Here is a 22140-nt window from a genome sequence, read left to right as displayed (position 1 = left end):
TCCGGGAATGTTGACCCAGATTTCTTTCCCTGAGCTCCAAGATTTAGCTTGGACCCTGGCAGTCCCTCTGGAAATTTTTTCAGCTCCCTTCGGGGCAGGTTGGTGTCTCGGCCCGAAGGCAGGCCGGGGGCGGCTGGAGTGTGCTGGGAAGGGGAGTGCGGTCCCCGAGGGTTTCCGGGGCAGACCAGGTCAGGCATGTGGGGTCCCCCTGGCCCCCTACCAACTTCCTTGGCAGGAGCTGCTCTTGGAGGTTGGTAGCTGAATCCTGAACGATCTTCCGGTGCTCTCTGGTTTCTCCCAGGGAGCAACAGCTCTGCCTCGGACAGCTCTTCCCTCATCCTCCTAGAACCTTTCCCCTGAGCCCCAGATTCCGCAGCCTCCAGCGAAGGCCCAGTCCTCTAGGCCAGGCTGCTTCCCTGGTGAATACATATGGGAACTCCCTTATGGGTTTAGCTCTGCACAACGCCTATGTGTGTTTGTGGCGGTATGCTTGTGGGTGTGGGGGCACCCTTAAGTGCCCCTATAAGCTGGCGAGTGCACACCTGCCCTGGGAGGCGGCTGGCTCTACCCCTGCCTCCCTCCTCACCTCGCCCCTCCAGCATCTGGCCCAGTCACGCTTGGCTCCCAGCCCCCTTTTCGCAGTCAGAAATAAGCGTGTGACAGAGCAGGGATTAGGAGGCCGGAGCGTCAGCTGAGCCCCCAGAGCGGGTGGGTGACGGGGAGCGGGCGGCAGGCCGCTGGCTGGGTGAGGCACCAGGGGCCGCTCGGCCAGAGAGCCAGGGCTCGGGCTGTTCCTCTCAGAGCCCAGCAGGGAGCCCGGCCCTGCCCAGCCCAGCCCAACCCGACCCAGCCCGGGCCTGCCCAGCCGGAATCTCCCATTTCCAGGTACGGGTTGTGGCAGGTGGGGAGGAGGCTGCTGGCAGGAGGACGGGATTGTTGGGGGCAGGCAGGGGCAGGAACTGAAGAGGTGGGGGTGGGGGCCCACAGGCTCTGGGAAAGGAGAACTGGCCCGCATTGACCCTGGCTCTGGAGAGGCTGGACCCTGGGGGCTGGGCGCTGTTAGATCCAGAGAGGGATGGGGGAAACGGTCAGGGGCAGTGGAGCAGAGAAAGTAAAGGGACTTGGAGGCAAGAGCGCTTCTAAGCCCCAGAGGAGCCCCGATCAGGAAAACCCACCAATATCTTCAGAGAAGGAACTGGGAGACAGGGGGCTGGCTGCTTGTGGGTTTGTGGCCAAGTTCCTGCCCTTCTTTGTGCTTCAGTGACCTCCCTGGGGACAGTTGAAAGCAGTGTGGCCCGATGGATAGAGTATGGCCCTGGGAGTCAGTAGGACCTGGGTTCTAATTCTGGCTCTGCCCTTTGTCTGCTGTGTGATCTTGGGCAAATCCCTTCACTTCTCTGGGCCTCATTTACCTCATCTGTAAAATGGGGATGAAGACTGGAAGCTCCATGTGGGACAGGGACAGTGTCCAACCTGATTATCGTGTAACTATGCCAGCACTTAGTACGGTGCCTGGCACAGAGTAAGCACCTAACAAATCCCATTTAAAAAAAAGAGAGGTGAGAGAAAAAATACCCGGACTGAGGTTTGAGATCCTCAGTGACCTCTAGTATGAGAAGAGAATTGAAAAGAAGGAGGAGGAGGAAGAGAGGAGAAGAGAGGAGAGGAGGGGAAGGAGGAGGAGGAGATGGAGGAGGAAAACAAGAAGGAGGGGAAGAAAAAGGATGAGGAGAAGGAGGAGGAGGAGGAAGAAGAAAAAAGATGCCTAGGACTATATCCTCTCGATTGTAAAATCAGCTGAGTCCTTTTAGACGCCCCCCACCCCCCGCCCCGAAAGGGTAGGAGCCCTTAGACGCCTTTGGTCCTTGAGAGAAGCTCATGTGATCAGAGTTGCCAACCCCCTGCACCCCCACGGGCTTTCTCTGCTCCCAACCGGATCAGGTTTTCAGTCCCCAGATCGGCAGCTATAAATAGCTGCAGAGTCCAGTCCTCCAGTCCCAGCTCTACCTGCTGTGCCCCCCCGCCCCAACTTCCCATCCTCTAGACTCTAGCTGCTGGTACCCCTGCTCCCCTATCCCCTGGACCCCTGCTAATGTGAGGCAGCCCGTTCTGCCCCCAACAGCGCCTGGAGCCTGCAGAAGGAACGGGGACTGGGGCAGAGGGTTTGGGAGGCCTATCCTGCCCTGGGAAATGGACTTACTTCCAGACTCTGAGCAAGAGGTGACCACACTGTTCAGCCATGTGGTCCCAGAAGGTCTCGGAGGGTGCCCTGGCGGTGGTGGCGGTGGGGGGTGGTGGGGAGGTTGGAAAGCTGTAGGCCCTGTGTCTCTAGAAGAGTTCTTCCCAGACTAAACCCCACTTTTCCTCATCTCCCACTCCCTTCTGCGTCTCCCTGACTTGCTCCCTTTACTCTTCCCCCCCCCCCCCCACCCCACAGCACTTAGGTCTATATCTGTCATTTTATTTATTTATACTAATGTCTATTTGTATTGATGTCTGTCTCCCCACCTCTAGACTGTGAGCTCATTGCGGGCGGGGATCGTCACTCTTTATTGCTGTATTGTACTTTCCCAAAATGCTTAGTACAGTGCTCTGCACCGTAAACGCTCAATAAATATGATTAAATGAATTGAATGAATCAGTGAAAGAATGAGGGCTTGGGAGACCTATCCTGCCCTGGGAGATGGACTCAGTTCCAGACTCTGAACATGGGGACCAGGTGACCCCATGGTTCGGCCAAGTAGCCCCAGCAGGTCTCCGAGGGTGCCCCGGTGATGGTGGTGGGGGGGGGGGTGGGGGTTAGAAAGCTGAAGACTCCCTAAGCCCTGCGTCTCCAGAAAGGATGTGGGGATTAGGGGGACAGGGGCACTGGGGACTGGTGACGGCAGGGGTTGGGGAGGCCGGAGCTGGGGGCTGTGACGGCGGGGGGCCGGGGAGGCCGGGAGAGGGTGCGGGCCCCGGGGGGCCAGACCAGGCGAGAAGCCCAGCCAGGAAGCCTAGCTGTGCCCCTGCCTCTCTCTCCCAAAAGGATGGTGCCGGCAGACGTGGAGAAGGAGCGGAAGCAGCAGGCGATGGACATCGTGAGGGAGATGACGGGGCAAGGTGAGCCACTTCTTGAACTCAGCTACCCCACCTGCGGGCGACCGGCTACGGGGGTCGGGGAAGGCTTGCTCCCAGGGCCTAGGAGGCCCCTCAGCTCTTATGTACATTTCTATAAGTTATTTATTTATTTATATTAATGTCTGTCTCCCCCTCTAGACTGTAAGCTCATTATGGGCAGGGAATGTGTCTACTTACTGTTATTATTTAGTACTCTCCCAAGAGCTTAGGACAGTGCTCCTCACACAGTAAGCACTCAATAAATATGATTGAATGAATGAACGAATGAATGAATGAACGGTTTCCACCTTCTGCCCGCCGTGGCCCAGCCCCTCAGAGCTTCCCCCTGGCTGGCCAGGACGGAGGGAGCCATGGGACCCCTGGGTCCTCACCCTCTTCGTAGCGGAGAACCAAGCACTGGGCATCTAAGGGCTCGGCCCGGCTCGGGCCAGGCCGCCCAGGTGACCCGGTGCCCCCACCCTGCCCAGATGTGTCCCTGGACCTGGGGAAGAAGATGAGCGTCCCACAGGACCTGATGATGGAGGAGCTGTCTCTGCGCACCAACAGGGGGTCCCTCCTCTTCCAGAAGAGGCAGCGGCGGGTACAGAAGTTCACCTTGGAGTACCCTGCTGGGCCCCGCAGAGTGAGTTTTTCCTGTGGTTGGGGTGTGGTGGGGGCTCCCCTCCCTCCCCACCGCCACAGAGGGAAGATTCGCCAACACCGGGCCAGCAGAGCAGCCCAGCCAGGACACTGTCAGGGCTCGCGCTATGGGCCCTTGGGTGGGGAGGGGTCACCTCTGGGCTGAGTCCACGGCTGAGTCCACTCGAGGTGTGGAGCACTGGGGTGGGAAGGCAGGAGGCAGCGATCCCGCTCCCCGAGGAGCCCCCAACTCTTTGGGTTGTCTCCCTTCTCTGGGCCTCAGTTTCTCCATCTGTAAGCGGGGAGGATAATCTGGTGGTACCAGGGGCGACGAAGGCAGCAGGGCCATGCCAGGCAGAGTGTCCTGGCTGGGGAGGGAGGTGGCAGGGGAAGGAAGGAAGTGGGGCGGGTGCAGAGTGGGAACAGCACAGCCACCCCATCCGGGAAGTGCTGAGAAGTACTTGTTGTCTGAGGTTACTGATGATGGTATTTGTTAAGCGCTCACTATGTGCCGGGCACTGTTCCAATTGCTGCGGTAGGTACAAGATAATCCGGTTGGACACAGTCCGTGAACCTGCAGCATGAGTGTGGCCTAGTGGAGAGAGCACGGACCCGGAAATCAGAAGGACCTGGGTTCTAATTCTGACTCCGCCACTTGTCTGCTGTGTGACCTTGGGCAAGTCATTTTGCTTCTCTGTGCCTAAATTACCTCATCTGTAAAATGGGATTGAGACTGTGAGGCCCACATGGGACAGGGACTGTCTTCAACTCAATTTGCTTGTATCCACCCCAGTGCTCAGTACAGTACCTGGCACACAGTAAGCACTCAATGAATACCATAATGATTATTTTATTATTATTATTACTTATATATCTACCCCAGCACTTAGAAGAGTGCCTGGAATATAGTAAGCACTTAACAAATACCATAAAAACCAAAACAAAAAACATCAGTGTTTTCAGTTAGGCTCAAATATCCATCCGGGGTATCCTGAAGTGGACACCCAAGGAGAAGGGTGGAATAATGATAATAATGTTGGTATTTGTTAAGCGCTTACTATGTGCAGAGCACTGTTCTAAGTGCTGGGATAGATACAGGGTAATCAGGTTGTCCCACGTGAGGCTCACAGTCGTAATCCCCATGTTACAGATGAAGTAACTGAGGCCCAGAGAAGTGAAGTGACTTGCCCACAGTCACACAGCTGACAAGTGGCAGAGTCGGGATTCAAACACATGACCTCTGACTCTCAAGACCGGGCTTTTGCCACTGAGTCACGGGAATCTTCTTACCCAGATGACTGCTCAGCTGACTGAGATGGATTAGGGATGGGCTTGGCTAGAGACAAGGGGCTGACCTCACTGACTCTGAGGGGGGTCCCTTGAGGATGGAGGATTCAGCCCCGAAAGTCTGGGGGCCACTGGGTCTGGAGACAATGGGTCTCAGTGGACGCCAGGCTCCAAGCACCCCCTCATATCGTTGTTGGGTTCCTTTCTGCAGGGAGTGACCGGAGAGGCCGGAGGGACCGAAAGTCACGACACAAGAGCGGCGCAAACATGGGAGGTGACTAATAATAATGTTGGTATTTGTTAAGCGCTTACTACGTGCAGAGCACTGTTTTAAGCACTGGGGGAGATACAGGGTAATCAGGTTATCCCATGTGACGCTTACAGTCTTCATCCCCATTTTCCAGATGAGGTAACTCAGGCACAGAGAAGTTAAGTGACTTGCCCACAGTCACTCAGCTGACAAGCGGCAGAGCCGGGATTCGAACCCATGACCTCTGACTCCCAAGCCCGAGTTCTTTCCACTGAGCCACGCTGCTTGGGAAAGACTCAGAGGGCAATGCCGGGGAGGGGGTGTCGGCAGTGTGGATGGAGGGGGAGGGCAGGGGCTGGGCGGGAATGAGGTGAGGCAGGGCTCTGACACTCCCCAACCTCAGGGTTTCTCATCCAGCCTGAGCTCACTGTGGCATGAGCTTTGGGAGGACATGTCTGGTGGAGATGATAACATGGACGGAGTTTGCCAGGCCCATGGAGGGACCCTGGTAACAGGGTGGAAACTCCGCTCCACCCAAGCCCCAGCGAGCTGTAAGCTCTCCCTGGAAGGGCTGGACTCGCATGCCAGAGAGGAAAGAGAGCGAAGGGTGGGTAAATGAGCAAATCAGGAAGCCCTTAAGCACCAGCTCCCAAGAGAGAAAGAGAGAGAGAGTGTTTTGGGGGTCAGGGGTGGGGAGGAGGCATGGACACGGTCCTGTACTGTGGGACAGCATAGCCTAGTGGAAACAGTGCTCGCCTGGGAGCCAGAGAACCTGGGTTCTAATTCCATCTCCACCATTCCCCTATTGCGTGACCTTGGATGATGATAATAATAATAATCATGGTATTCGTTAAGCGCTTACTATATGCCAAGCACTGTTCTAAGCGCTGCAGTAAATACAAGGCGATCAGGTTGTCCCACGTGGAGCTCACAGTCTCAATCCCCATTTTACAGATGAGGTAACTGAGGCACAGAGAAGTGAAGTGATTTGCTCAAGCTCACACAGCAGACAAGTGGCGGAGCGGGGATTAGAATCCATGACCTCTGGCTCCCAAGCCTGTGCTCTTGCTCCTAGGTCTTGCTGCTCCTCTTAAGTCACTTATCTCCTCAGTGATCCAGTTTCCTCAATTATAGAATGGGGATTCAATACCAGTTCTCCCAACCTCTTAGACTATGAGCCCCATATGGGCCAGGGACTGCGTCGGACCTGATTATCTTGTACCTACCCCAGTGCTTAGCACAAAGTAAGTGCTTACCACAATCCTTCTTCTTCTCCCCGGACCCCTCCCACCCCACCCACACCTCAGGCAGCCAATGGCCCAGAGGGGAAGGAGAGCTACCGCACAGAAATCCACATCACCCCATCAGGCCAGGTAATCCCGACTTCAGGGCCCGTAGGAACCAGCCAACTGTCCTCAGCCAGCCCAAGCAACCTGGCTCCAGGTGAGTGTTTACGGTCGACTACTTCCCACCCCGTTCTCCCTCCCGGGACCGGCCTGGCATCTCAGTTGCTGCTGGGTGAGGGAGGATTGGGGGGCGGTTGGTGGGGAGGAATCTGTGGGTAAAAGGGAGGTCAATAGCTAATAATAATAATCATGGTATTTGTTAAGCGCTTACTGTGTGCGAAGCACTTTTGCTACCATCTGGAGGGTCTGACCCCCTGCAGGAGGGGATCTGCCCGGGATGAAGGCCAGAGGGCAAAGGTTGGGTCAGGTTTGACTTAATAGGCCGTTTCAGTGGCAAGAAAGACTGTGTGGGGGAGGCAGCGGAAAGAGTGGAAAGGAGGGCTGTTTCCCCTAGATCCTCCCCTAGCTGCCCACCCTCCGACGGCGTTCTTCTTGTCATCAGTGGCAAAAAAGACTGTGTGGGAGAGGCAGAGGAAAGAGTGGAAAGGAGGGCTGTTTCCCCTAGATCCTCCCCTAGTTGCCCACCCTCCGACGGCGTTCTTCTTGTCATCTGTGCCCCACCATAAAGGCAGCATGACTCTGCTTTCCGCTGGAGCCGGATGTTTCCGTGGTCACCTCTGTGCTGGTGTCCTGGGGTCAATTACTGTGCCTCTCTGGTCCTTAGTCTCTGCTGTGGTGGGATACAACCCACCTGGGGGGAGGTCTCCACTAGAGTGTTCCTGTTTCCTTGTTTTGCTTTGTTGTCTGTCTCCCCTCTTCTAGACTGGGAGCCCGTTGTTGGGTAGGGATTGTCTCTATTTCTTGCTGAATTGTACTTTCCAAGCGCTTATTACAATGCTCTGCACACAGTAAGCACGCAATGAATATGAATGAATGAATGAATGAATAAATGGATGTTCTGGAGGCCGGGACCCAGGTGGGTAAAGCAGGAGACCACAAGCCCATCAGGCTCCATTGGCAGCACATGTTGTTTCTGGTTGGCGTGGACCCACCCCCCAGGACCAGCTGAGCCCAGGGAACTTCTGATTTTGCATTAGTTTGGTTCTAGGTTAGGCTGCCAGATTTTGGGCTTGTTTTTCCCTGTTCCTTCTCTGTCCCCAACCCAAATCCCCTCCCTAGAAGTCCCCAGAGTAGCAGTGGGCTGGGACATCCAGTAGGAAGTGTAGGGGAAGGAATTTCCAGGGTTCCTAGAGGGCTTTGCCGAGCTCCTGGGCCACAGCCTCGTAAACCCCAAGGATGGTCAACAGGAACAGGGGGATGGGGCAGGGAGTGGGGAAGCTGGGGATGGTTGGAAAAAGTCTGTCCCCCTGTAGCCTCCCCAGGACCCCTCAATTCTTTCCCAATTCTGGTCTCCCCCGTCCCCAGGCTATTCTGAGCCCCTGAAGGGAGTCCCGCCCGAGAAATTCAATCTCACGGCCATCCCCAAGGGGTACCAGTCTCCCTGGAGGGAATTTATCAGCAGCAAGGACTATCAGCTGCACAACCTGAGCTTCCTGCCCAAGATGGCCAGCCCCACGGACTACAGGAGCTTCAACAAGTAAGGGCCCGCGGCGGGTGAGGAAGTTTAGGGGCCAGGCTGTGTGTGCTGGGCCCCTCTGCCCAGCCTGCCCAGCTTTGGGGTTTGATGTGGGAGCAGCCATGGTTTCTCAGGGCTCAGTCTGGACCCTTGTGTGGGCTGGGCCTGATTGGGGTCGGGGGGCAGGTCGGGGAGCATTTGGATTTGGGTTTGGATGCTGTTCCACCATTTAGGGTTGGGGCATCTGCAGGGTGGTAGCTGGAAGGGTTCATTTCCCGGGGGGAGCACTTTGGGAAGGGGAAGGGAGGCTCAGTCTTCTTAATCAATAAATGGATTATGAGAAGTAGCATGAGCTAGTGGATAGAGCACAGGCCTGAGAGACAGAAGGACCTGGATTCTAGTCCCGGCTCCACTACTTGTGTGCAGCGTGACCTTGGGCAAATCACTTCTCTGTAATTTAGTTCCCTCATCCATAAGAGGGAGATTAAGACTACGAACAGCAGACGGGACAGGGACCGTGTCCAACCTGATTACCTTGTGTCTACCCCAGTGTTTAGATCAGTGCCTGGCACAGCATAAGCACTTAACAAATACCATTAAAAAAATGGTATCAAAGTGTTTGGGGAAGCAGCGTGGCTCAGTGGAAAGAGCCCAGGCTTGGGAGCCAGAGGTCATGGGTTCAAATCCCAGCTCTGCCACTCGTCAGCTGTGTGACCGTGGGCAAATCACTTAACTTCTCTGTGCCTCAGTTACCTCATCTGTAAAATGGGGATTAACTGTGAGCCTCAAGTGGGACAACCTGATTACCCTGTATCTACCCCAGTGCTTAGAACAGTGCTCTGCACATAGTAAGCGCTCAAATACCAACATTATTATTTACTGTATGCAGACCACTATACTAAGCAATCAGTGGCATTTATTGAGCACTTACTGTGTGCAGGGGACTGAACTAAGCACTTGGGAGAATGTACAATATAAGCACCTTAACAAATACTTGTTTTTTTTTTAAAAAAAGTTAGTGGGCATGTTCCCTGCTCACAGCGAGCTTACAGTTAAGCACTGGGGAGAGTAATAATAATAATTGAGGTATTAAGAGTTTTCTATACATCAAGCACTGTACTAAGTGTTGGGGTAGATGTAATATAATCAGGTAGCACAGTCCTTGGCCCACATAGGACTCAGAGTCGGGAGACACGATCCCTGCCCTTGAGGAGCGAACAATCTAGGTGGGGAGGCAGTCAATAAAATAAATGACATATAGAGGAAGCAGCAGATATGGATATGGACCTAAGCGCTATGGGGCTGGGGTGAGTATCAAATGGCTTAAAGTACAGAACCAAAGCAGAAAAAGGAGTGACTAGGGTTGGAAATTCTCAGGGGAAACTTCTTGGAAGAAATATGATTTCATCAGCTCCTGTGGCCCAGGGGCTGGCCCTGGCCCACAACACACTCTCTCTCTCTTTCTTCCTATTCTTCTCTCTCCATGCTCAGCATTGGATCGAAGTGGGGCAGGGGACAGGGAGTGTGGGTGATGCAGTGGAAGCCAATACCATTCAAAATCCTGTTAACTCGCAGCCCCTCGGGTTGCTCACCGATGACTAAGCAACGGAAGACCTTCCGAGAGAGGCTTGAGTCGAGAGCTTCAGCCATTGGCATCTCTCCGCTCAGCCCCTCACATTCATTCATTCATTCAATCGTATTTATTGAGAGCTTGCTGTGTGCAAAGCACTGTACTAAGCACTTGGAAAGTACAATTCAACAACAAATAGTGACAATCCCTACCCAACAACGGGCTCACAGTCTAGATGCGGGGAGGCAGACAACAAAACAAGTAGACAGGCATCAATAGCATCAATATAAACAAATAGAATTATAGATATATACACACCATTAATAAAATAAATAGAATAATAAATATGTACATATATACACAAGTGCTGTGGGGCGAGGAGGAGGGTAGAGCCGAGGGAGGGAGTCGGGACGATGGGGAGGGGAGGAGGAGCAGAGGAAAAGGGGGGCTCGGTCTGGGTGGGCCTAACGGAGGAAGTGAACTTTCAGTAGGGCTTTGAAGGGGGGAAGTGTGTTAGTTTGGCAGATGTGAGTAAGGAGAGCATTCCAGGCCAGAGGTAGGATGTGGGCCAGGGGTCGACGGTGGGACAGGCAACAACGAGGCACAGTGAGGAGGTTAGCAACAGAGGAGCGGAGAGTGCGGCCTGGGCTCACAGGCAACTGCCTGCAGACCCACCCATCATTCTGGAGGAACTTCAGTGAGTGGGTGCAAGATCTGGTGTCAATCATCATCATAATAATATTTGTTAAGCAGTTACTATGTGATAGGTGCTGTAAACCTTGATATTAGATTCCCCCACCACCCTGCAACCCAGCATCTGGCTTGGGTGCTGAGTAACATCCTCTTCACCCTCTTAAGTGCCCCAAGGAATGAATATCTTCAGGAAGATGATATCGGAGGGAAGGGTAAACGTGGGGAATGCTATAGCCGTAGTCTCACTGTGTTCAAAAACTCCTTCCCACTAATTTGTGCTCAAAAGTGAAAATGCAGCCCTAGACCCTGGCCAGAGGTAACTAAGGTTTGGCCAAGATTCGAAGTCCTGTTTGGGTTACAGTCATTCCTCTCTAGTGGTGTCCAAGAAGCCTTCCCAGACTGAGTGACCCCTTTTCCCTCTGCTCCCCCTCTGCTCCTCCCTCTTCTCCCCTTCACCTCCCCTCAGCTAAGCCCCCTTTCCCTCTGCTCCCCCCGCCCCCAGCACTGTGCTCATTTGTATATATTTTTATTACCCTATTTATTTTGTTAATGAGGTGTCCATCTCCTTGATTCTATTTATCGTGATTATGTTGTCTTGTTTTTGTCCGTCTGTCTCCCCCGATTAGACTGTGAGCCCGTCTTTGGGCAGGGATTGGGTCTATCTGTTGCCGAATTGTACATTCCAAGTGCTTAGTGCAGTGCTCTGCACATAGTAAGCACTCAATAAATACTATCGAATGAATGAATGAGAACCTGTCACCCCTGGGAGGGGAGTCTGGCGGAAAGTTGGGGGTGTCATCTCTGTCAGGGAAGCAGAGGAAGACCCCTGGAGGAGAAGGCCCCGCTTTGAGATTTTCATTGCTCCATCGTCTGCCAGTTCTACTATTGGCTCACTGTGAGCCCCAGAACAAGGTTGTTCAGCTCTCTGGGCCTCATTTGCCCCTTACCCCTCTATATCACCCAAGGAGGTCACAAGAAACTAGTGGGAAGGAGATTTTGAGCAAAGGAAGACTACGGCTACAGCATTCCCCAGGGTTAGAGCAATCCCTATTGTTATAATGATCCCAAGACGGAACCCTGGCCTCGATTCAAGCCCCACAGCTCCCTCACACCTCTCATTTCCAGGAAGACTCTTGGGTGTTAGGGACGGAGGGCCTTTCTTTAGGGATATCCTGCTCTCTTATCTGGGAGTAAAGGCCTTGAGAACAAACACATGCCAAAAGTATAGACAAGACCCAAGCAAAACCTGTCCCTGGCCCATCTAACTACACTATTTCCTCCAGCAGCGGGACCTAGTGGAAAGAGCGCAGGCCTGGGAGTTGGAGGGCCTTAGTTCTAATCCCGGCTCCGCCACTGGGTGTCCTTGGGCAACTCACTTAACTTCTCTGTGCTTCAGTTTCCTCATTTGTAAAATGGAGATCCACTACCTGTTCTTTCCTCCTACTTAGACTGCGAGCCCCATGTGAGACCGATTAACTTGTCTCAACCCCAATGCTTAGAACAACGTTTGGTATATAAGTGCCTAACGACTAACGTAATAATTATTATCTAGATGTCTAAACTCGACGTGGGCAGGGAACGTGTCTACCGACACTGTTGTGTTGTACTCTCCCAAGAGCTCAGTACAGCGCTCTGCAGCCAGTAAGCATTCAGTAAATACAACTGACTGGTAGCCACAGCGAGAGGGCTAGTGGAGACCAGGGCTCTAGGCTCTTTCTAGGAACAGGCCCAGGGTCCGGTCAGGACTGGCAACCCTGGCGTTTTGCGGCGTTATCATTATTGATGTTTATTAAACGTCAACAATGCACCAGACACTTCCTCTCCAGTAGCCGCAGATGGGAGTTGCCTCACTAGGAGGAAGGAATAAATCACGACCCTGTCGCCGGCAGCTTCCCCTCCAGCCGGCAAGGCCCAGCGGGGAGAAGGGACTGAGCCAGCACGAGCCAGCCAAGGTCACCCCGGGGGCCTCCAACCTTCCTTTTTCAGAAGGAAGCACAATCTCACGGCCCATTTCCCTGCTGAAGGGAAAGCCGGGCTCTAATTTGCACGCGGGAGTTATCGAAAGCCAACTCTCCCCAGTCATTTCCCCAGGCCCCGGACAGGCCCTGCGATTATCTGGTCTTGATTCAGACCGTGAGCCCCGTGTGGGACGGGGACCGTGTCCGGCCTGATTAGCTTGTTTCTTCCCTGGCAGCGTGAGAAGTGGCATGACCTAGTGGAAAGAGCACAGGCCTGGGACTCAGAGGACTTGGGGGCTAATCCCGGCTCTGCCAATTGCTCTCCTATCTGTGTCACCTTGGAAAAGTCACTTAACTCTTCTGTGCCTCAATTTCCTCAACTGTAAAATGGGGATTCAATACCTGTTCTCCCTCCCACTTAAAACTGGGACCCCCATGAGTAACAGAGACTGTGTCCCACCTAACTGACTTGTATCTACTCCAGTGCCTAGAAAGGTGTTTGTCACATAGTGAGCTCTTAACAAGTACCTTAAAACAAAATAAACAACCCCAGTGCTTAGAACGGTGCTCGACACCCAGTAAATACATAACAAATACCACTATTATTATTATTATTGTTGAGAGGAAGGGGCATGGCAACGTCAGAACACAGACAACGTCATCCCTTAGATCAGCCCAACCAGCCCAGGATGCTGGGAGGTACCATCAGTCAGTCAATCATATTTATTATTTACCATGTGTAGAGCACTGTACTCAGCGCTTGGAAGATACAACCCAAGAATTGGAAGACCCGTTCCCTGTCCACGGTGACCCTGTAGGAGTTTCCCTCCTTGACTTGTTCATCCCAAGCGCTTAGTACAGTGCTCTGCACATAGTAAGCGCTCAATAAATACTATTGAATGAATGAATGAATGAACATCCACCCTAATGATGCTGGATGGACCAATCAAACAATGGTATCTATTGAGCACTCCCTGTGGGCCGAGAACCGGACTAAGTGCTTGGTAGAGTACAGAGAGCTTGCAGTCTAGCAAGGCATTTACCATCTAACACGGTGAACTTTCTCTTCTAATAACCCGGCAACTACGAGCCACAAATTATCCAAGACTTTCTCCAGTCTTCTAACTTCCCAACTTTCTATTGGATGATTTAACTTTACATCCATAAATTTAGGCAGTAGTATTGTCAGGCGGAAGGAGACGATGGTAACCCACTTTGGTATTTTTACCAAGAAAACTCTTTGGAAATGCCATCAGAACGATTGCAAATAGAGCTGGGGTGTACTGGGAGAGATGTGTCACGTGGCTTAGTGGAAAGAGCACGGATTTGGGAGTCGGAGGTCGTGGGTTCTAATTCCGGCTCCGCCACTGATCAGCTGTGCCTTTGGGCAAGTCACTTCACTTCTCTGTGCCTCAGTTACCTCATCCCTTAAATGGAGATTAAGACTGTGAGCCCCACGTGGGACAACCTGATGACCTTGTATCTACCCCAGCGCTTAGAACAGTGCTTGGCATACAGTAAGCACTTAACAAATACCATAATTATTATGTGTCCGTGCTGTCACTATGGGTTGGAGATGACTCGAAGACATAAGACAAGTATTGTAAGGATGATATATATATATCTATATATATAGATATATATATGTGTGATATATGTGTGTATATATGTATATATATATGTATATATGTATATATATATATATGTATATCACATATATATATGATATAGATGATATATATGTATATATAGATGGTGTGTATGTATATTTTAATGTGCATGTGTATATATATATATGTGCATATATATACATATATAAAAATATACATATATATAATCTGGAACATATATACAGAGAGAGCTACTGTTGTTCATATTTGAAGACGACACCTTTGTTTTGAAATGCACCTAAGATTGGCTGTGCGGTTGACACAACTGATGTGGGATCCACAGTCTCAGGCAGTCAGGTTGTACGTACTGAGCGCTTACTGTGTGCAGAGCCCTGAACTAAGTGCTCGGGAGCAAACAGTGTAACAATACAACAGACACATTCATTCAACAGTATTTATTGAGCGCTTACTATGTGCAGAGCACTGTAATAAGCGCTTGGAATATACAATTCAGCTTCCCCGTTGTGCACCCGAAAAGTTGTCCCTTGTTGTGTTGTCAGGCCTGATGTTTGCAGCACCAGGTTCAGGTTTCCCTCCTTGACTCAGGTCTTGCAAAGCTTCTGCTCGGTGAGCACCACCCCCTTCTTGACGGTAGAATAAAATATTGAATATCCATATGTGCTGAAGATGGATATAAAAGTATTTTGTTAATGAAATGTACATCAGCTTGATTCTATTTAGTTGCCATCGTTTTTACGAGATGTTCTTCCCCTTGACTCTATTTATTGCCATTGTTCTCGTCTGTCCGTCTCCCCCGATTAGACCGTAAGCCCGTCAAACGGCAGGGACTGTCTCTATCTGTTGCTGACTTGTTCATTCCAAGCGCTTAGTACAGTGCTCTTCACATAGTAAGTGCTCAATAAATACTATTGAATGAATGAATATAAGTGCTAAGGGGGCTGTTTAGAGTGGCATGACTTGAGGTGTTGGGAATTTTGTGGGGGAAAGATTCCAGGAGAAGTGATTTTACTGGCTTTGGAGGCAGGGGAAGGCTGTGGACTTGAGTAGTGGTTTGGAAGTGGGAGAGGGTGACCTAATGGATAGAGCATGGCCCTGGGAGTCGGAAGGACCCGGGTTCTAGCCCCGGCTCTGCCACTTGTCTGCTGCGTGACCTTGGGCAAATCACTTCACTTCTCTGTGCCTCAATTACCTCATCTGTAAAATGGGGGTTAAGACAAAGACTGTGTCCAGCCTGATTACCTTGTATCTACCCCAGAGCTTAGAACAATGCCTGGCGCGTAGTAAGTGCTTAACAAATACTGTTTTAAAAGAAAGAGCAGCAGATTGAAGGCTGCAGGTTTGCAAGGTGGGGGAAGCTGCCGGAGAGCCTTGAAACTCCTTTCCGTTGGCTTCTGCTTGACAGATGTGCAAAGGGGTGAGTCCCCACGGGAGGTTTCTGAGCAACCATGTTTACTATTAACAGAGCGGAAAGATAGAACAAAGAATCAGTCGATCAGTCAGTGGCATGTGAGTGCTCACTGTGTGCTGTACACTCTACTGAGCACTTAAGAGAATACAATAGAGTCGGTAGACATGATCAACCAACTTGCCCATTCCTACCAAACCTCTCTAATTTCCTACTACACCCCAGCCCACACACTTTGCTCAGCGTGGCTCAGTGGAAAGAGCGTGGGCTTGGGAGTCAGCGGTCATGGGTTCGAATCCCGGCTCCGCCACTTGTCAGCTGTGTGACTGTGGGCAAGTCACTTCTCTGTGCCTCAGTTCCCTCATCTGTAAAATGGGGATTAAGACTGTGAGACCCAGGTGGCACAACCTGATTACCCTGTATCTACCCCCGCGCTTAGAACAGTGCTCGGCACATAGTGAGCGCTTAACAAATACCAACATTTTTTTTTTAATACCAACCGACTCTGTACCTCAATCTTGCTGCTGACCTCTTGCCCATGTCCTGCCTCTGGCCTGGAACTCCCTTTCCCTTCATATCCAGCAGATGATCGTTCTTCTGCCTTCAGTCTTATTAAAAGCACATCTCCTCCAAGAGGCCTTCCCTGACTAGGCCCTCATTTCCTCTTCTCCCACTCCCTTCTACGTCACCCCCGGACTTAGATTTGTTTCCTTTATTCACTCTACCCTCAGCCCCGTAGCATTCATGTATATACCCGTAATTTACTCATTTATATTCAGTGTCTGTCTGCTCCTCCAGACTCTAAACTCCCTGTGGGCAGGGAACATGCTTACCCACTCTGTCGTTTTGCACTCCCCCAAGCATTTAGAACAGTGCTCTGTACACAGTAAGCACTCATCAATCAGTGGTATTTACTAAGTGCCGTGGGGCTGGGGATGGGATATAAAAGTGTTTAAAGGGAAAAGGCCCAAGTGCGTAGGTGACACCGAAGGGAGGAAGAAGTCGGGAGATGATATAGGTGCCAACCTTCTGAAACAGGGGCCACGCCACCTTAGAGTGGAGGGATATTCTCTTCCTGGTACTTTAGCCGATTACTAATAATGCTGGTATTTGTTAAGCGCTTACTATGTGCAGAGCACTGTTCTAAGCGCTGAGGTAGATAGAGGGTAATCAAGTTGTCCCACGTGAGGCTCACAGTTAATCCCCATTTTACAGATGAGGGAACTTAGGCCCAGGGAAGTTAAGTGACTTGCCCACAGTCACACAGCTGACAAGTGGCGGAGCTGGGATTCGAACCCACGCCTCTGACTCCCAAGCTCGGGCTCTTTTCACTGAGCTTTTCTACCTCTTTTCTGAGGGTTTTCCCCCTCCCACCACCTCCGTGTGAGGCTTGTTCTAGTGAGTCTTCTAAGTGCTGGAGTAGATACGAGTTAATCAAGTTGGACACAGTCCCTGTCCTACACGGGGCTCACACTTTTAACCCCCATTTTACATATGAAGTAACTGAGGCCCAGAGAAGTGAAGTGACTTGTCTTAAATCACAAGCAGACACGTGGAGGAGACAGGATTAGAACCCAGGTCCTTCTGACTCCCAGGTCCATGCTCTACCCACTAAAATAAAATAAAATAAATGTTGGTATTTGTTAAGCGCTTACTATGTGCCGAGCACTGTTCTAAGCGCTGGAGTAGACACAGGGGAATCAGGTGGTCCCACGTGGGGATCACAGTCTTAATCCCCATTTTACAGATGAGGTAACTGAGGCACCGAGCGGTTAAGTGACTTGCCCAAAGTCACACAGCTGACAAGTGGCCGAGCCAGGATTCGAACCCATGACCTCTGACTCCCAAGCCCATGCTCTTTCCACTGAGCCACACTGCTTCTCTAAGCCATACTGCTTCCCAATCAGTGGTATTTATTGAGCATAAACTATGTGCAGAGAACTGCACTAAGTGCTTGGGTGTAGACAGTAGTGGTAGACATAATAATAATGATGGTATTTGTTAAGCACTTACTATGTGCAAAGCACTGTTTTAAGTGCTTGAGGGGGGATACAAGGCAATCAGGTTGTCCCACGTGGGGGTCACAGTTTTTAATCCCCGTTTTACAGATGAGGGCACTGAGGCACAGAGAAGTTAAGTGACTTGCCCGAAGTCACACCACTGTCAAGTGGCAGAGCCGGGATTCAAACCCATCATCCCTGCCATGGGGGAAGCAGCGTGGCTCAGTGGAAAGAGCCTGGGCTTTGGAGTCAGGGGTCATCGGTTCGACTCCTGGCTCTGCCACTTGTCAGCTGTGTGACTGTGGGCAAGTCACTTCGCTTCTCTGTGCCTCAGTTACCTCATCTGGAAAATGGGGATGAAAACTGTGAGCCTCACGTGGGACAACCTGATGACCCTGTATCTACCCCAGCGCTTAGAACAGTGCTCTGCACATAGCGCTTAAATACCAACATTATCATTATTATTATTATTGTCTCTATCTGTTGCCGAATTGTACTTCCCAAGTGCTTAGTACAGTGCTCTGCACACAGTGAGCGCTCAATAAATACCATTGAATGAATACTAGGTTATAATCTAGTAGGGGAAACGGACCCACAGATAAATCACAGCTAAGAGGAAGACGGCAAAGGGGATAGGAACATGAGTTAGTGCTTAAGTAACAGGGTATGGGAGTGTGTGTTACAGGAGGTTGTGAGATGGTGCGGAACTGGTAGTTGGGAGATTAATCGGGGAGATGCAATGGCTTTGAAAGATGGGAGAGTTGTATTGTCAGATTTGAAGGGGACTCCAGGCAGCAGAGAAGGTTTGAAGATAAGGTGAAGGGTAGGAGAGATGAGAATGAGGCACAGTGAGTATGTTAGATTAAGGCGAACCAAGAGTGCTGGCCAGTGTGTGGTGGGTGAAGAAAGTGGAGAAATGAGAAGGTCAGAGGACTAAGTTCCATGAAGCTACTAGCCAGGAGTTTCCGCAGAGAGAGATGGACAACCGCTGGACGTTTTTGAGGAGTGGGAAGATGGGAGCAGAACAACACTTCATTCATTCAATAGTATTTATTGAGCGCTTACTATGTGCAGAGCACTGTACTAAGCGCTTGGAATGTACAGATCGGCAACAGATAGAGACAATCCCTGCCCACTGACGGGAACATCCTCCAGGCAGCCGCATGAGACGAGAGACTGGAGGCTGGGAGAGCAGTGAGGAGGCCGATCCGGCAGTCGAGGTGGGATGTGACAATTCCCGGACCGGCGTGGTGGCACTTCAGATGCAGAGGAGGGGCCGGATTGTGGAGGAACAAGTGTCAGGGTGTAGCAACAGATTGAGCGTGGAGTTGAGAGGAAGGAGTCAAAAATAACGCCAAGGTTTCGGACTAGAGAGATAGGGAGGATGGTGGCGTTGTCGGCTGTGACTGGAAAATCAGTGGCGGAGCAGAGGCTCGGCGAGGGGAGATGAGTGCGGTTTTGAACGTGTCCAGGCAGGGAGAAATGTGAAAGTGCGGAGAGGAGAGAACCGACCGTAGGTGGCCCAGAGAAGGCGTGGTGGATGGAAAGCGAGCCTCGGGCAGGGGCTGCAGACAATCGACAAGATTCGTTCATTTAGTCAGTCATATTTATTGAATGCTTACTGTGTGCAGAGCACACAGTACACTACAACAGTAAGCAAGGCAACACTTTCCCTGCCCACCATGAATTTACAGTCTAGAGGGAGGAAGATGGACATTAGTATAAATAAAAATTACAGATACATACGTAAGTGCTGTGGGGCTGGGGAAGAACAAAGGGAGCAAGTCAGGGCGACGCGGAAGGAAGCGGGAGAAGAGAAGAGGGGGGCTTAGGGACGGCTTTTGGAAGGAGATGTGCCTTCAATAAGGCTTTGAAAACGGGGGGATAGCTCCTTGTCTTTGTGTCTTTGGAAACTCTTTACTCCTCCCTTCCACGGGGCCATATAAATGTTTAAACAGATATCTGATTCCTCCAGCCTCGTTCCAAATGCCCTTCTCGGAGGCTGTGTCAGGTCTGGGTCGCACTCTACCTCAGCCCTCAGGAACGACAAGCCCAGACCGAGATCACATTTCTGCGCTGCACAAAAGTTCCCAAACAACAAAATCGTAGCTTTCATTGGACTGTTTGGAAGCAGAGCAGCTGTGGAACAGCTCAGCCCTCTCCGGCCGAAGCTGTCGTGGAAAAGGACCAGGCTTCCCCTTTAGGCCATGGCAGGTCCGGCCTGGAAACTAAACCGGGCTCACAATAATAATAATTATGGTATTTATGAAGCGCTTACTATGTGCTGAGCACTGTTCTAAGTGCTGAGGTAGATATAACTTAAACCCCGCTGCTTCCTCCCTCTTTTCTCTGCTACTGAACTTTGTTCTCTCATTTTGGGAGTCAGGGCCTACTGGCCCATTTCTAATTAAAAATAATAATGTTGGTATTTGTTAAGCGCTTACTATGTGCAGAGCACTGTTCTAAGTGCTGGGGGAGATACAGGGTGATCGGGTTGTCCCACGTGAGGCTAACAGTCTTGATTCCCATTTTACAGATGAGGTCCCTGAGGCACAGAGCAGTGACTTGCCCACAGTCACACAGCTCACAAGTGGCAGAGCTGGGATTCGAACCCATGACCTCTGACTCCCAAGCCCAGGCTCTTTCCACTGAGCTAGGCTGTTAATTAGCCAGCCAGAAGGCAAACAGCCTATTTGCCTACTCTCCTGGCCTGCCAAGAGGTTGGGTTAAACGTAGGTAATGCATTTTCTCCCCTTTTCTTTCCTCTCCGGGGATTTTGTTGTTGATTTCACTCAGGGGAGATGGAGAGCACAATAATAACTGTGGTGTTTGTTAACCTCTTCTATGTGTCAGACACTGCTCTAAACGCTGGGGTAGATAAGGGATAATCGGGCTGGACACAGTCCCTGTCCCACAGAGGTTTCACAGTCTTAATACTCATTTTAGAGGTGAGGGAACTGAGGTAGAGAAGTGAAGTGACTCTCCCAAGGTCACACAGCAGAGATAAGTGGTGGAGCCGGGATTAAAACCCAGGTCCTTTGGACTCCCAGGACTGGGCTGTATCCATTAGGCTATACAGTTTCTCTAAGAGAGCCCCTTCCAACAATTAGTAATAATAATAACTTGGTATTTAAGTACTTACTATGTGCAGAGCACTGTTCTAAGTGCTGGAATAGATACAGGGAAATCAGGTTGTCCCACATGAGGCTCACAGTCTTAATCCTCATTTTACAGATGAGGTCACTGAGGCACAGAGAAGTAAAGTTGCTGCCAGCTTTAGACTGTAAACTCTTCTCTAGACTGTGAGCTCGTTGTGGGCAGGAATGTGTCTGTTGTTGTACTCTACTCTCCCAAGTGCTTAGTACAGTACTTCGCTGACAGTAAGAGCTCAATAAATACGATTGAATAAATGAATGATAGGGAGTGTGCCTGACTCGGTTCTCCTAGGCATTTAGTACAGTGTTCTGCATACAGTTAGCCCTCAATAAATGCCATTGATTGATTGATTTGATTCAATGAGGGCTTCAAATTTACCAAGAGATGGTCTGACTGGTCAGTAGTGGTAGTAGTGATAGGATTAAGCACTTACTGTGTGAAACAGCGTGGCTCAGTGGAAAGAGCCCGGGCTTGGGAGCCAGAGGTCATGGGTTCGAATCCTGGCTCGGCCACTCGTCAGCTGGGTGACCGTGGGCAAGTCACTTCACTTCTCCGTGCTTCAGTTACCTCATCTGAAAATGGGGATTAACTGTGAGCCTCAATCTGATTCCACTGTATCTCCCCCAGCGCTTAGAACAGTGCTCTGCACATAGTAAGCGCTTAACAAATGCCAACATTATTATTATTATTATTAAAGTGACTTGCCCACAGTCACACAGCCGACAGGTGGCGGAGCGGAGATTAGAACCCACGACCTCCGACTCCCGGGCTCTTTCCACCGAGCCACGCTGCTTCTCTTCCAACACTTCCCCTTTCCTTGTTTTCCCAGGACTCCCATGCCATTCGGAGGGCCCCACTTCAGCGAGACGTTCCCCGGACTGGACACCATCTACCCTCTGGCCGAGCCTCTGAGCGGCCTGGAGCTCCTCCAAAGCCGGCCCAGTTTCAACAGAGTCCCCCAGGGCTGGACCCGGAACCTGAACCTGCCCGAGTCCGAGGACCTGTAGCTCGTTTACCCCTCCGCTCCCCTTGGGCTTCAGGGATCAGTCCCGTCCTTCCCTCCGCCACTTTAAAGAGCAGGCCGGAGATCCCGCCCAGAGCTTACTAGCCACGTTGTGCTCTGCCACACTGTGATGGGGTTGTGTGTCCCCGTCCCCCCCGATCTTTCTCTCCCCTACTTTGGGGCTGGGTGAGGCCCACCGGTGTGAAATAGGCCGTACGTCCCTCGCGTGAGGCTTTCACACATCCTGACCCGTCGTATGTTCTTTCCTGAGTGCGTAGTCCTGTCGTCTCCACCCAGTAGGTGCTCAATAAATATTAATAATGATGATAATGCTGGTATTTGTTAAGCGCTTACTATGTGCAGAGCACTGTTCTAAGCGCTGGGGTAGATACAGGGTAATCAAGTTGTCCCACGTGAGGCTCACAGTTAATCCCCGTTTTACAGATGAGGGAACTAATAATGTTGGTATTTGTTAAGCGTTTACTATGTGCAGAGCACCGTTCTAAGCGCTGGGGGAGATACAGGGT

At 51.2% G+C, this 22140-nt stretch overlaps 1 protein-coding gene across 1 annotated transcript; it reads left to right on the top strand.

Annotated features, from left to right (window-relative positions):
* Window positions 1–740: 740 nt before the first annotated feature.
* MYOZ3 (myozenin 3) lies at window positions 741–21940 on the top strand. Its single transcript, XM_029051725.1, has 7 exons — window positions 741–885; window positions 3029–3102; window positions 3588–3742; window positions 5237–5299; window positions 6583–6718; window positions 8047–8218; window positions 21440–21940. The coding sequence occupies exons 2-7, from the start codon at window positions 3030–3032 to the stop codon at window positions 21615–21617; spliced, it is 777 nt and encodes a 258-aa protein (XP_028907558.1). The 5' UTR covers window positions 741–885; window position 3029; the 3' UTR covers window positions 21618–21940.
* Window positions 21941–22140: the final 200 nt, after the last annotated feature.

The sequence above is a fragment of the Ornithorhynchus anatinus genome, chromosome X1 (genome assembly GCF_004115215.2).
Source record: "Ornithorhynchus anatinus isolate Pmale09 chromosome X1, mOrnAna1.pri.v4, whole genome shotgun sequence".
Lineage (NCBI taxonomy): Eukaryota > Metazoa > Chordata > Mammalia > Monotremata > Ornithorhynchidae > Ornithorhynchus > Ornithorhynchus anatinus.
The sequence above is the reverse complement of the archived record's forward strand: the minus strand, read 5'-3'. Positions and strand labels throughout refer to the sequence as shown.